The sequence below is a fragment of the Pristis pectinata genome, chromosome 1 (genome assembly GCF_009764475.1).
Source record: "Pristis pectinata isolate sPriPec2 chromosome 1, sPriPec2.1.pri, whole genome shotgun sequence".
NCBI classification, from domain to species: Eukaryota; Metazoa; Chordata; class Chondrichthyes; order Rhinopristiformes; family Pristidae; genus Pristis; species Pristis pectinata.
Genome location: NC_067405.1, coordinates 32,685,134 through 32,699,586, shown reverse-complemented (window position 1 = coordinate 32,699,586; position 14,453 = coordinate 32,685,134). Strand labels below are relative to the sequence as shown.

The 14,453-nt window shown below is 37.1% G+C and overlaps 1 protein-coding gene across 1 annotated transcript in view; it reads left to right on the top strand.

The window, feature by feature from the left end:
• The window catches only part of LOC127576664 (secretin receptor), a 42,565-nt gene that overhangs the window by 7,016 nt on the left and 21,096 nt on the right, over nucleotides 1-14,453 (top strand). Inside the window, exons 2-3 of the mRNA XM_052027262.1 lie at nucleotides 2,573-2,747; nucleotides 3,823-3,976. Of these exons, the coding sequence (XP_051883222.1) occupies nucleotides 2,573-2,747; nucleotides 3,823-3,976 (329 nt within the window). The remainder of the gene's footprint in view (nucleotides 1-2,572; nucleotides 2,748-3,822; nucleotides 3,977-14,453) is intronic.

The following is a 14,453-nucleotide window of genomic DNA, read 5'->3' as shown; positions in this document are numbered from 1 at the left end:
ACTTTTTTTTTAAGCAAGCTCCCTGAAGGACTGTCTGTCTCTTCTCCAGACATCCAAATGGCCAGCTTTATGCTTTCAGAAACTAATAGTAACGTGGTTTATTTTCCTTTTTGCAACCATTATTTCCACCTTGTCTTTCTTTTAAACATTCTTTTTTCTATCACACAATCTTTCCCTGTACATTGCCCTCTTGCCTCTGACTCCCCATCTTGATTTTATGTTTCTCTTATCATGTAACTCTTCATAACCTGAAAAAAATATTGATTTTGCTCATTGATGTTCAACACCATCAGAAATGATTTTTTTAAAGAAAACTTGAAATGTATGCAACTATGGGAAAGTATTTGGGTAAATTGATTACTAGGGCACTAATGATTTGTTTTGCTGCTTTAGAAATAGTTTTAAGCACCCACAATGATGATAGGGAAGCTCATCTATTGTGGTTAAAATTGTATATTGATGTACCCGTCTTTGTGAATATCCATTTTATTTAAGTATAAGAGTCAAGAATTCATGTTGCATTGAGTACATAAGAGTCAAAAAGACATGTTGTAGCTAATAAAACTTTGGTTAGGCTGCATTTGGGATATTGTGTGCAATTCTGCTTGCTCAATTACAGGAAAGGTGTAGAGGCTTTGGAAAGGGTGCAGAAGAGTTTTACAAGGAAGCTGCCTGGATTAGAGTGTATCAGCTATAAGGAGAGGTTGGACAAACTTGAGTTGTTTTCTCTGGAGCATTGGACTCTGAGGAGGGACTTGATAGAAGTTTATAGGATTATGAGAGGCATAGTGTGTGAAATCATTCTTTTCTGTCTTAATGATCAAGGACTCTGGACACGAGCTTTGTAGACCAAAACTAGTTTAATCACAAAGACAAATGTGGGACAGAATGGATGGGAACAGACACACGCTCACCCACACGCAGGAGACCGCGAACAACAGAGGGGATCGCAACTAGTTTAGGATACACACACACAGTAATACACACAAGCACACAGTGACAATGTACAACATCAGGATATAGCCCTTCAATGCCTGACCCACACTAGCATTGGCTCTAATACTACCCGGAGTCTGAGTGGAATGCTCCCAGACCATGTGGTGATGCAATCTTACCAGTGATCTTTACAGCATTGTCTCACTACTCCTGGGGTCGTCAAAAGAGGAAGGGCTAGGGGATACAGCCCTTTTTATGGTGCTAGGAGGCTGGGTGGAGCCTCACTGTTGTGATTTAAATGAGCCAATGGTGTGGGGGGGGGTCAAAGACAAAGGTTCCTGCCACAGCCAATGGTCAGGCAGGTTCAGAGACAAAGGGTACTAGTCAGGCAAGTTCAGAGGCAAAAGGTACTCTCACACCTGAGGGGTGGGTGGAGCCGCACCTTGATTGACTGTAGTATCACTTCCGATCAGAGGAACAATGCTGTCCTCCGATCAGTGTCGTTACTGTCACGTGACAGCCATGTGGATTTCTCACAACACATAGATAGGGTAGACAGAATCTTTTTCCCAGGGTAGAAATGTCAAGTACTAGAGGATATGCATTCAGGTTGAAGGGGAAAAAGTTTATAAGAAATATGCAGGGCATATTTTAGACAGAGAGTGGTAGGTGCCTGGAACAGACTGCCGGGGTGGTGGTGGAAGCAGATATGATGGCTGTTAGGTAGACACATGAATGTACAGGGAATGAAGGGATATGCATCACGTACAGGCAAAAGAGAATTAGTTTAATTTTGCATCATGTTCGGCACAGCCATTGTGGGCTGAAGGGCCTGTTCCTGTGCTGTGCTGTTCTACGTTCTTAATAGTAAGTGGCACACAATCAAATGTAATACAATGAATTTGTACAGTTGACACACCACCCTAAAAGTCTTATCTTCTGTGATGATATCAGCTGAACTGTCTAGGTGATGTTGCTTGTAGCTTGTTGCTGCAGGAAAAGTATTTGTTACACCAATTTAATCTGCAAAACGAAATCACTTGTGTTCTATGGCCCATTGTCCGTCTACCACAGAACTGGGTCGTTATTCAGGCAGCACGGAGTTTGACAAGGAGAGGAACTTGTAGAAGAATTGATGTGCCTGTGGCTCCTGTCTTTCTAGGGGACTGAGGCCGTCGTTTAGGCAACTCTAATATGCACTATTACAAACCTGTGAATTTTGGGCAGTTGACGGGAGCAGCAGAAGCACACATTCCATGGGTGAGGCACCATGGAGGAGACTCACAGACCCACGTTGCGAATGCTTTTATTGATGTTACACATAAATGTCGGAAGCAATCTCCAGTATCATTATATCAAACAGACTTAAAACACAGATTTCACCTTTACGAATCTTTGGATTGATTATAAATAAAACAAATTGAAATGTTGTACCCCTTATTGTCATAGTAACTCACCGATAACGCAACTCAAAACAAGCAGCGCTAATATTATTTAAAAACCTAAACAAATTACAATTCCACTGCACATTACAGAGATTAAAATGCAAATGCTTGTAAGCATGTTACAGCAATTCATCACGAGTTTCATCTAACAAGGACCGATAAACTGAAACAATTGGGTTTGCCCTGGACAGGGTTCCTCCTCCTTCTCCTTCTGTTCATTGCTGCCGAATAAAGGATAATAAAATATCGGCAAATCACGCAAACACCGACGGCCAGAGCAACTGCCAAAACAAAAGATCATCTCGGCGAGAGAGCTTCAGTCTTCGTCGTGTTGGCAGCTTTCGCAAGAGGTCGCACATCATCAGCGTTCGGTTTGCTTAAACGGGACTTTCAAACTGAGAGTGGGTGGGAGGCGTTTTACATGCATTTATTTTTTTCTTCAGCTGGAACATTTCATTATTTGCGTGTGTTGGTCCTCTAACTGTGTAATCTGTGACTTCACCGTATCGCCGATACCATCTACAAATGTCACGTCTTGGGGCATAAATCTTGTTAGCTGTAGTCATCGAATTGAGATCAGCGGCAGGAGGAAACATTTACAAACAAAATAACAGAGGAGGCTGAAAGAACTCAGCAGGTCCAGCAGCATCTGTGGAGGCAAAAGGTCGAGATCCTGCATCAGGACTTTTCCGGCATCAGAAGTTTACAACCCAGTTCTTCTTGCAAGAAAGGGTTTCACGTCAAAGATCGACAAACGGAGGGTTGTGTTTTCTTTGAATGGTAAAGTGATTGTTTCTTTTTATTTCTGATTAAAACTGTCATTTTCATTGGTAAGATTAACCAACCCCACACCATTTATTTCAATTATAGACAGGGCGGCAGAAATCCAAGGAGCACATCTTCTGGAACGTGTCCACACTATGAAGATCCTTCTCATTTTAATGTGCATGGACACCATCGTTACAGTAAGCAAATCGTTTAGTTCTGGATTTTGAAGAATATTGTATACGAATGTTTTCATTAACTTATTTGCATGAGTAGAAGTTCATATAAGAGAAAAAAAAATTGATTTAGGTTGCGAGGATGTGTCCCCGACTTGAAAGCGGTATCTCCTTCTACAGATGCTGCGTGACTGGGTGGTTGCTTCCAGCATTCCTGTCTTTGTTAACCTAATCTAAGTGCGCCAAAACCGATGTTAGCGAAGTGCTAAGAACAATAAATTATGTGTAATACCTTCAGCATCGAACGATCGTCTGTATGCTCATCTGTCGTAATATTCATTCCAACTGTTGCTCTGGCCCAGGCCATTTCAATTTACTTCGGTCACGAGTCTACTATACTGTGTTACTGGTGAATACGCACACATTTCACATGGAATTTCAAATGGGAGAATTGTCTGTCATTGGCTGTATTCGTTATATATTTGCTACGTTAATTAAAGGCTCTATCAGTGACTTTTATTTTCAATTTTCTTCAGGTGAAAAACAACCCAATAGACTGTGATCTACCGGATATTCTACGGACAGAGAAGGAACATTGCCTTGAAACATTGTCAAACAATAAAATGGATTCGGAAATGCAGGAGTTTGAAGCAGGTAAGAATACACCACTAGAATGGAACAGGTGATATTCGTTGTGGCAGTTCAATAAAATACTGGATTAAGATTGTGGTTTCCAATGTACAATTCTCATGAAATATTTTCTAATGTTCAAAAGAATTTAATTTTTCATTTTCCGAAATATGCCAGAACACAATGTATCTCTTTCAACTGTACTGGAACCAAATAACAAAAGAATGTAATACATGCATGAATAATTTTTCATTACATTTCATTAAAACTGAAATTGAAATGCTGTGATATTCGCACACAAACGTGTAGATTTGTCTGTTATTTTAGGATAAACATTAACCTGAATATTTCAACCTATTAACAATTTGATTCAAAGTTCCAGTGGATTTAGGTGCTGGTATCCTATGGCATACCTCCAGCTTCATAATTCTTCACAAGATGTCAGAGGTAAAATAAACAGAATATATGGTAAAACCCATCAGTATGTTGTTCATATCTCACTGTGGTTTTGGATAGAGACATAGATCAAAAAGATACATGTTCTGCTATAAATCTCTATTTTTTAAGGAACAAATCTCAAGTAATTAGATTAAATATTGTTTTAAATTATGAGTATGATTTTATGAGAATTATATGTACATGTGACTAATAAAGATCTTCTTATCTTAGTGTCAATTCTAGTATGGCTCAGATTACCAAAGCAACATAACACTTACTGTAGTTAATTAATAACATATTATACAATAAAATTAGTCAATAAGTTATAATTGGGCAAATTAAAAAATTACAGTAAAACAATGTAAGTACATGACTGAATGGTGATGATTTTCAATTTTAAAAGTGGAATTGGAAATACAGATTTATTTAATTAGTAACAGAGGCAGCTATCTTTTCACATTTCATTCATTTTATTAAAAGCATCTGTTTTATTAAAAAACAGTTACAAAATGACTTGAGGTTTTTCAGATAGTATTTTATTTTAAAATGTGAATGATTTATTTGGTCTGACTCAATGGCATTTTTTTTCATGTGATGACGTTTTGTGTTTGAACTGTACACTAGGATTTCTGCATAATCAACATGGCAGTGCAGTCACTTTCTAATCAGACATTAGACAGAAACCTAGCCAAGTGAACATTAAAAACTAAAGCCTTGTAGTATAAGTAAATCAATAATTTGATTCTGAAATTCTATAAAACTTGGTTAAATTTGCAAAACTGAAGGGGGAATGTAAATGAAAGTGGCAGCTCAGAAACCACAGAATGAGCTAAACAATGAAAGTGCCAAACAACGACAATGAAAAATGATACCGACAAGTGTAAAGTGTTTCATATAAGGAGGCAATGTGAACAGTAAAAGTATTTCCATAAATAGTTTTGAAGTAGTTAGAGTTGAAATTGAAGATTAATCAACAGTGGTCAATATATTCACCTACTGCAAAGCAGCAAACAAAGATAAAATTTCATTTATCTAGTATTTCTAACATGGTCAAGCACCCCAACCCACTTCACAAGGGACAAAGTTTGATATTGAACCAACTAAGGAAATAATAAAATTCCACTTATATGGTATTTCTAACATGGTCAAGCACCTCAACCCACTTCACAGGGAACAAAGTTCGATACTGAACCAACTAAGGAAATAATAGGACAGGCAGCTGTGATCAAATAGGTAGGAAGTTGAACTACAAAACACAAATTTTAATCAGACTATACAGTACACAGTTCTGACTGTACCTTGATTACTTTCTTCCAGTTCTACTTACCCAGAAATAAGTGAGGTATGGCAGTCCAGAAATGAGCCTTTCAGTTGATCCCACATTTCAAGGCTCAGGATTAAAAACAGTTACAGTGTTATTATCTTTGCAGCATCAAAAGGAAAAATTTGGAAGATCATGGTATGAAAGATAATTAGTGCCAGGAATGGAGGACTGTAGTTATAAGGAGAGAACGGATAGGCTAGGTTTATTCTCACTGGAACGTAGGAGGTCGAGGGGTGACCTATAGAGGTTTATAAGATTATGAGGGACATAGATAGGATAGATAGTCAGAATCTATCCTGAGTTTAGAACTCAAAGGCACAAGTTTAAGGTGATAGGGGAAAAATTTAAAGGAGATCTGAGTGGTAAGTTTTTCACACAGAGAGTGGTGAATATCTTGAATGAGCTGCTAGAGGAGGTGGTGGAGGCAGATACAGTTACAACATTTAAAAGACATTTAGACAGGCATCTGGCTAGGAAAGTCATAGAGGGATAATGGCCTAATGTGGGCAATTGGGATGACCATAGATAAGCATTACAGTTGGCATAGATAAGATAACACAAAAGAGCCCGTTTCTGTGCTGTACAGTTCTATGATCCTACAGTAGGAGAAAAAGGTTAAACTAATTAAATAGAGCACTTGATGAAATTAAACCATCAGAGTACGACAAAAAGGGGCAAACTGTTAGACTGGTTATAATCAAATTTAGGATGGATATCTGAATGTCATTTTTACACACAGATTGTTTAACACTTGGAATCAATGTCCAGGAAGAGTAGTGGAGGCAAAAGTTCCAGAATCAATTAAGGAATAACAAATATAGTAATATGGGAATGTCAGATCATACTATACTGAAGAATCAAAATGTACCAAATTGCCTTGCTTATCTGTAAATACCTAGGCACTATTGAGGTATGACATAGATTAACTAATTCCCAATATCCATAACAAAATCCTCCTTTAAAATAATCAACTAAAGTAAAGTATGTTTTGCAAGCCAATACTTTTGTGGGATATTGCATGTTGTTATAGATATTGCCTTTTAGTAACATTACAGTCGCTGCTTCGAAATGGCTAAATAATGAAGTATGCTGAGACTTTCTCATAGCACAATAAGGTTTAAAATAATTTTTAAATAGTATTTCATCTATCAGTAAAAGGGAAAATAATTCTCTGCCATTTAAAAATTTACTTTAATAATTTATTACAACCTTTGAAAAACAGTGTAAATGCATGTCAGAATAAATCAGTAAAAAAGATTCACAGTGAAAACCTTTTCAAAACAAAAAAAGTATTCCTTAAATGCTTTTTAGACTTTTATGATGTCCTCCCTGAACTGAAAATATAATTTACAAATTTCAGTCTTTTCTTAACTTTTTTTTGAAATCTGAATTCTTGATCATTTCTTCATCAGAATTCTTTCTAAGATTTCATATGTTTATGAGGGATTATTCTAATATCAGGAAAACAAATATGTTCTAATGTGTTTTATTTTAAACAGACAATTGAGATGAACAGAAGCATACATAAATGGAATAACTGCAATATTTAGTGGAGCAAGGATTTAATTTTATGTGGGCTACAGTCTACATGAAAATATTGAGAATAATAAGAAATTGTATATTTGAAATAGCTGTTTACTTAGTAGATGCAATATGCTAATAATTTTAAATCAATCAGCTATGCATAGAATTTGTGATTGAAAGTATAATGTTACTGAGCAATAATAAGCAGATTCAATATATGCAGGTAGGCAACATCCCAAAAGAAAGACTATTAGAAGCAGAGAAGAAAAATCAAATCAAACAAGCTCACTTTATCTGCTTTAGGAGCAGTATTGTAAATTATCTATGTGCAATCAACGGCTACCCAATGCACCATCCAAGCCATTGAAAGGGGAGAGATATGGAGAGAAAAGGAAACCTTAATTCGATATAAAACAGAGATAAGTTCCAGATATTGCTATGGATCAATATTTAATGAGAAAAAAGTCATGCTTATAAAATCTAGAATTCAATCAATCTTATAATACCGTTCGCATAGACAGTCCAACAAATTGCCGTGTTGCTGTTGCCATCTAGTGGTTTATATGGATTGTGTTAAATATCAGTAAGTACTGACGGCACAGAAGAAATTTTAAAAAAACCCAAATCAATTAGCAAATTTGTGAGGGAAATGAAAAAGGTTTGCATGTTATATTGTCATTGAGTAGCAATTTATCCCTGGCAATATCATCTTGTAATACATATATTAACCTCCTAAAACAAAGTAAATTTTGAAAATCATTTTGTGCTGTTTAAAGTGAAGATCTGTGTTGGGAGTAGAAATGGCACATGCTTAGTTCTGTAATTTAGAAATTAATTTAGATGTTAGTTTTAGAAAATTGTCTACTGAACAGGATGCACAGTACAGTTAAATTTAATTCATGCATTTAGTTTGCCATATTTGCTTATTTGGGTAATAATTGAGTTTTGCTGCATATTTGTTAAAATTATTTTATGTGGAAATGTATATGTTATAATTGAAGGCACTAGTTTAAACTCAATATTTGAAAATAACTTATGAAATCAGGTAGCATGAGTTTTTCTGTGAACTCAAGCTGAGTGTATGGATCTGCATGGGATATTATCACACTGGCATGAGAAACTCTTTTCTCCCATTTTCACCCTTTCTCAGCAAGAGATACAGGCATGTTGAGACTTAGTTACATATTTATCAGTGGCCCTACAACAGCCATCAATGATTTTGTTTCTATGGCATTTGCTGTGAAACCCTAGGGACCACCTGGTGCCTCGTGTATTCCACAATTACAGGATCCCAGCACATCTCCAGACTGATTGGGAAATCTGATTGACATAAGATCAATTTGATCTTGAACAACTGTCCAGTGCTCCCTGGGATGGACTTGGGAGTGTAATATAGTCAAATAAAATTTATCTGCAGCAGGTCTTAGAGGTGCATATAGTGTCTATCAGCATTATAGATTGCTGTTGACTGAAGAAAAATTATCTTTCACATTCTTTCAAAATGTGCCATAGTCTGTGCAACTGATTGCTTCATTTAGTTAAATATATCCTCCAATGCTCACAGGAATGTTGGAAGCCAAGGTACACGTGCATAACTTCCAACCTACATGTTGAGGTACAAATAGTAGTAAACATGTAGTTTGTATTTGTATGTCAATAAAATGCACTACCATATGTTGGATGTAAGAGATGGGGATTTTGGGGAGAGTGGATTTGGAGCATATATGGGAGTGTGCAGGGAGTCTTTGGAGCAGCTCTAGTCAGTTGGAATTATGCAGGAAGGTTGCTGAAACTTCAGCATAAGATCCAAACTATAAAGTTTGAATTCAAATTTCAATTAAGTTGAAACATCTCAGTTATTTAATACTCATAAATCATGGTGTGTTGATTTTATATTTACTCATCCATGGGTTTACCACACTAAATGATGATCTCTACCAAATTCCAGTCCTATAGATACTGAAGATAATTAGATGAATAAAATAATTTCATTCAATGATCTCAGACTTCCATCTATGTATTCACATAACATTTCTGAATGCTGGAATTCATGGAAATCAAAATTAATACTAATAACTTACGTTGGAGTTATTATGTACATCTATAATTTTCAGACTTATTTAAGTAATCTATGCATAAAATCAGCTTTTCTGTAACACCTCTTTATAAGTTGTTACCATAATAGCTAAGGTCGTTAGACATGTACTTATAGCACCTTTATTAGATGTGAGGTTTCTATAACAGACATGTAGTCATCAATTCTCAAAACTGTGAATAAAAGCAGAAAATGCTGGAGATACTTAACAGGTCAGGTAGTATCTATGGAGAGAGAAACAGAGCAATCGTTTGAGGTCAGTAACCTTTCATCAGAACCAATCAGCAAATACCCTGGAAGCCATCCCATTCCATTTATAATAAGAAACAGTTTTATTCCATGAACATAGAAGTAATGTCAGACTTCAAATAGAAAATATTGCAGTTGAATTTCTAATACCACACCTGCAACAAGAATGCTTCATGTCTAAATTCCCTTTACCAGCTCTATTTCAAGCAAGAGGATGACTTATTGCTTGACTGTTAAGGGACAGGAACTAATCTTCCTCTGACTTTCAATGGAAATGCCAGAAGAATCAAAATACATGATCATTATTAACATCAATTAGCTATCTTGGTACGGAGGCTGAGGGGAAATTCAGAAGTTCATATCTCAAATCACTTCTGGTGGAATATAGCACTGACATGTGAAATAGAAATTGTGATAGCTCTGCAACCCTGAGGAGGTGACAAATATTAACATTTGTGGAGAGGAAACAATGCTTCACTTAGTTATCTCTGTTGCCAGAAAGTTAGACTGGAAATTTCCTTGAGGAATCTTCCCCTCTGTCTCTGTAACTTAAGAGCAAGTATTTGTCACGTACCACGATGCTGGGACATTTTCTCTGTGATTATAGAATCAACTCTGTGAGCACAAAGCTCTGACTTGTGTCGCTAATTTCTCATTGTTAGGAAAAAGTCCTGCCAACAGTAGATTCAGCTCAATATTTGTGCATTTGCCCAGTGAAGTCACTAGATCATCCACAGGACATTCTCCATATAATGTGCAATTAGTTCCCTTCAGCTGATCAGAATTGAACTTGGTGCCCTGGTTGAGGAAGATGAAAATGGGCCTAGGATCATGTCATCTTGCAATAGTTCACTCAAATACACAAGCAAATATTAGTCCTGTGAGTGATGGTGCTTGTGGAATTGTACCCCAGCAAAAAGTCAATATCCACAGGGAAGTACTCTAGCTGATTTGCCTCTGCAAATTGCAAGATCATCAATAATAATTCTAGCACTCTTCACCAACATGTTGGCTAAAAACATGTTAACGTAGCATAGACCTAGGCGTGAACCTCAGATTTATTTAGTTCAGCTGCTCATTGTCTGATCCAGCTGAGCAGTCAGATAAATCCCATGAAACTTTTCATTACTCTACATTCTATTTACAGGCTTACGGTAAGGAGCCAAATATTTGTACTCTTTATCTTTGGATGCTTAGTTGACATGTTCCCTGATTGGCAATGGTCTGCGATTTTCACAGTGACAGAGTATAATTATATATTCCCTGTTGGTGATCATATATTTTGACTTTTCTGGCATTCCATTGAAAGTCAGAGGACATATAAATTTATGGCACCTGGAACAGATTGCATTACAGCTCTGAATATGTAAAAAGAGTCTTAGAATAGATTAAAGATTAGCTGCAATAAAATTACCTGAGGAGAGAAAGGTTGGAAAGGGTACTACCCCTGAAAGAACCACCCTTACTCCACCACCCAAATCACTGGAAATAAACCGATTTGGCATTCAAACCTTTGAAGTGCCTTTGTTACAAAGCTCCCCCCCCCACCCCCATTTGAAAACTTCTGTCTGAACCTTGGCTAAGTACTTCATAAACAAGATGCTATCTAGATACTTTACAATAGCTTAACTGGAAAGAACATTTTCACAAGCATAATAAATGGAGTCAATGAGTGCACAGAGAGTGATTGATGGATTAACCTTTTACAACTGGCAACATGAGTTTATATTGATCTGTGAAGCACTGAACCACATCAACTAAACAATGGAGGATTTTCATCCGATATTCAATATAAACGAGCTTATCTTTTTCTATAAAAGAATAATTTCATTCATTTTCTTAATACAGTGCATCTTTAAATCCATAGTTTCTGTGTTGTGGTATAATTTACTTAAATGTATTGAAAAACAAATTCAATTCAATCATTATTGATCATATTATTGTGAAAATTTAAGATGCATGGATTTATTATACAAAACAAGAAAATTTGTTCACAATAACATTGTTATTGGGCCAGATGTTGTGAAGATACGTCAGAGAATCTGTCAGAGTTTGAAAGTGTATTCTCATGTGGCTGATAGCAACTGTTCCTGGTAGTGGTTTGTCATGAGCAGCTTAATGATGAGTAGGTCTCCTTATGATGTTCAACATAGAACTGGAAGTTACAAAATTTCCCCACTATTTACAATGGGGAATCTTCATAACTTGCCCCTTCTCTGTTGAACTTCAGGAATCAGTAATGAAGTGCACTAGGCTGCCCAGTATTTATGGTGGGGATCTGCTTGAAGGTTTTGCTTCAAGTTGTAGATGATACAGTGATGCTTCCTCATTCATTTTAATGAAAGGGAATGAGTGCAATTAACTAATTTAGGTTAATTTAGGTTTCTTTTGCGAGTGTTTTTAAGTGTTCCAGACTTTCATTTGTTTTGTTTGTAAAATGTTTAAAGGCTTCTACAATATATTACTTATCTTTAAAAACTATAAATCATTCTGTATGACTTTTGAATGTTTTTGAACTGAAAATTGAGAAACATTCATGTCTAGAAATTAGATATTTGTGCACTAACTGTGTGCTACAAAAAATGGAAAAATTGGGACATTCTCAATTTAAGAAATTGTTATCTTGGTTTATAACCCTTAAAAAAATTGGAAGTAGATTTGCAGGTTCACAGATGACAGCTGCAGTAAGTTGCTTTGTCATTTGCATGCTATCTATTAGAAAGTGGGTCAATTCTATTATAAGGATCTTTCCATAGCATTCTTTAGGAAAACAGGTGTGATGGGGGAGAATAGGAATTGGAGCATGGTAGGGGGATGGGGGAGGGTGCAGGAAACAGAAAGGGAGGGGAAACATAAAAAAAAAATCTGCAGATACTGGAAATCTGAAATAAAAACTGAAAATGTTAGAACTCAGCAGGTCAGGCAGCATCAGGTCCAAGACCCTTCATCAGAACTGGGAAATAGAGAAATAGGTTTGTTGTAAATTGCAGATAAAGTGGGGGAGGGGTAGATAAGACAAAGGCAATATCCCTGATAGGGTGTGACCAAATGGGGAAATGTGGCAATTAGAGGCAGATTATACTTCTTTGTCTTCATTATGTCTTGAAAACAGCATGGCTGTGGGACATACCCAGCAGGTCATGGTGCACTAATAGAAAACAACAGATAGATGATGGGTAGAAATGGCCCATTTTGATACAAGACAGAAAGAAAATGAGTTACCTGAAATTTTGGAGTTCAGTTTTGAGTCCAGAAGGCTGCAATATGCCCTGATGGAAGATCAGGTACTATTCCTCAATCTTGCATTGGGCCTCATTGTAATACTGCAGGAGGCCACATGCACTTAGGTCAGAGAGGGAGTGGGATGAAAATTAACGTGGCAGGCAACCAGAAGCTCAGAGTTACTTTCTTAGACTGAAGCCAGGTGCTTCACTAAGCTGTGTTTGGTTTCTTCAGTGTAAAGGACCACATTTTGAGCATTATATATAGTACAGTAGATTGGAAGAAGTGCAAGAGAACTGTAGCTTCACCCGGAAAGTTTATTTACTGTAGGTCCTGGATAGTGGAAAGTGTGGAGATGAAAGGACAAGTTTTGCATCTCGTGCGGTTACATGGGAAAGTGCCATGGAGTCGTTGGTAGAGATGGAAGAATGGACCAAGGTGTCATCAATGGAGCGATTCTTTTCAAATACTGAAAGGAGAGGGGAATACTTTATGGTGGTGGAATCTTGCCGGAGTTGGCAGGAAGTGAAAGGATGATCCACTAAATGTGGAGGCTGGTAGGGTGGAAGAAGAAGACCAGGGAACTCTGTTCTTGCTCTGCCCAAAAGGTGGGGGATGAGAGCAGAGGTATGGAAAAGGACTCTGTCCACTATGGCAGAGGGGAAGCCAGAGTTCAGGAGGAAGGAAGACATTTCAAAGGGACCTGTGTAGAAAGTCTTGTTGTCAGAGCAAATGTGACGGAAACAGAGGAACTGGGAGAATGGAATGGGGAATATTGGGTCAAGGGAGGATTTTAATGGCACAGTGATGTGGGCCCCCTGTTTTATGGGGTGGCCTGATCAGGATCATGGCCATGTTCAGGCTCCAAGGCTGCACTAAGCTCAACTGGACCATACCATTGCTTTTGTAAGGTCCATGGTGCTACCTGTCTGCTAATGAGGAATAATGGGAATGGAAGAAGGTGAGAGCAGGTTACTTAAAGAAGCATTCAAATATTATACTAAGCATTTTGAGGTTATGATATTTGTGATTACATCTTTTTACACTGAAATCAACAACCAAAAAAAAATCCATATGAAGTAAGTACCTGTGTAGTCAAATCTCCAGCAAGTGTACGCTTAACTCCTGGTAACTAACATCAGCCAAAAAATTGACCAAAAATTTTATTGCAGCATGCTGAGAGGAACTAAGATGCTCAATGATGAACTTTTAAAACCAGCTGTGAACTGAAGGAAAATCTTGTTCATACATACATAATCAGGGTGCATTTGGGATTTGATGGTGGTGTACTTCCCTAAACTCTTGCAGTGCCAATACAAAAATAGCAAAGATGGTTGCAGCAAATCAGTTTTTGTCCCCAACAGCTTTTGGTAGGAATTGTCAGAAACTTTTCAGAATGATGACAACATTACACTTTTCCCATTAAAACATTTTTGTTGTGCTAATGATCAAACATCAAGTGGAATGATATTTTTAAATCAACCAGTTCATGGATTTACAACAAGCAGACTGGATGGAGATGGTACAATAAAGGCAGGTTTGCAACTATCAAATTGTCACAACTGTGATTTCTGTAATATAAAATAAGGAGGATTCAGGGGAAATTTTGGCAACTGCAAGAAGCTGTGAACAGGACTAATCCCCTGAAT